This window comes from Nanorana parkeri, unplaced genomic scaffold, assembly GCF_000935625.1.
Source record: "Nanorana parkeri isolate BGI_ZX_2015 unplaced genomic scaffold, ASM93562v1 scaffold683, whole genome shotgun sequence".
Classification (NCBI taxonomy): domain Eukaryota; kingdom Metazoa; phylum Chordata; class Amphibia; order Anura; family Dicroglossidae; genus Nanorana; species Nanorana parkeri.
The window spans coordinates 594304-595960 of NW_017306951.1; the positions used below are offsets into that span (position 1 = coordinate 594304).

A 1657-nucleotide genomic window follows, 5' to 3' on the forward strand; every position below is an offset into this window, starting at 1 on the left:
CTGGGCACTGCTCTGTGTCCCAGCGGGGATGAAAGGAATCACGGCCGCGCCGACAAAACGGCAGGAAAATGTCACTTTCGGCATTTAGCCGAAAGTGCCATTTTCGGCTGGCGCCCCCCCTTCACTTTTCGCCCGGTGCCCGCGCCCCTGCTGCACCCCCGGTTGTTACGCCACTGGTATCCAGTATATGCTGGTCATTACAAAGGCAAACAGTCTGCAGCTGGCCCGCAGCTGGGCATACACAAGTAGACACTGCTGCATGACATAGATACTTTAGCAAGAATCATACAAACCCACAATGTATAAATAACCAATCACATATGTGAACCTTAGCAGATGGCAGCCTTTGCTGGAATAAAAAACTTTTGTAAAGCCAGTACCATGCTGTGCTGTGTACACTAGAAAATGAGGGGAATGCCTGCTGTACCCCAGAGTGGCTGTGTCTGTGAGTTGTATAAGGGACATCATGTAGAAATTACCCGCTTAGGCCTGGTTCACATCTGAGCATTACTGGGAGTGCGTGTTCGTGCGCGATTGCACGCATTTACGTGTGATGAGTTACTTTTTGTGTGATGAGCGACCTGCGTTTTTTCTGGCGCATTTGTACACGCGGATGGCACCGCAAGCGCATTTTGCTTTTGTGTGCGATTCTCGGAATGTTCAGATGTGAACCAGGCCTTAAGCTACATGGCGGGAAATCACTTCTGCTAACTTGTTCCAACAAATGAAAACGTGTGTAACTTTCTACATGGGATGCAGCAACCAGTGGCACTTGCAAATAATTGCACAACAGTCAATAAAAGCACTTGGCTGGGTATTTTGGCCATTAAGGTAAGAAATTCTTTATAATCAGTTTATCAAAATAATGAATAATGGTAACCAGAAGGCTTGCGTTTAACCAATGATAGGGAAAACCTACTTTGTCACACAGTACAACAGTCATGTTAAATTGTTTATACTGTTAGTCTGATCAAAACGGAATAATGACAACTAATAGAAAATGCCAGCATACCCCTAGGTGGATGATCTTGAGGGTTTAAGGCCCCATGGATGACAGCTTGTGCCTCAGAGTTCTTGGATTTTAGTGATTCAATTGTATCTTTCAGTTCGACAAGTTCAGAGTCCTAAAATTAAGAAATGAAGAGGTTAACAAAATGAAATATATTTTGCTTTCTACTCTACCCAACACAATTGATACTACCTTTTTACATTGAGCTTGTGTAGAGTATATATTTAGATACCTAATATAACTGTACATATGGGACTTAGAGCAGAACTTGACCCACCAATTTCACTGTCATCCAAAACAGCTAGTTTTATGCCAATTGTCAAATTTGCCAGTGTGCTTATTTCAGCTCTCAACCGAGCTCTCATATGGCTGGTGTAAGCTGATCACATGTGCAACACCATGGCAAAGCAATCCAAATAGAGACTAAGATAGCACTTTCTTTGGCTGTACAATAAGAGGTTGTAGTTCCGCTTTAAGATGCCCGACTGCATTTTTAGATCCTTTCTAGTCCAAATAAGCAAGCAAAAAAATAATTAAATCTTAGCTTTAGAAAGCTTCAACACTTTTTAAGCACTCTAAAAGCATTAACGCCACCCTCTTTCCCATGTGTAGAAAGGTTTAATATCTTGTTTAGTCTGTTTGCAGAGT

At 42.5% G+C, this 1657-nt stretch overlaps 1 protein-coding gene across 1 annotated transcript in view; it reads right to left on the minus strand.

Annotated features, from left to right (window-relative positions):
* NAV1 (neuron navigator 1) overlaps positions 1-1657 on the minus strand; it is a 147203-nt gene that overhangs the window by 28371 nt on the left and 117175 nt on the right. The window contains exon 15 of the mRNA XM_018563650.1: positions 1013-1124. Within this exon, the coding sequence (XP_018419152.1) occupies positions 1013-1124 (112 nt within the window). The remainder of the gene's footprint in view (positions 1-1012; positions 1125-1657) is intronic.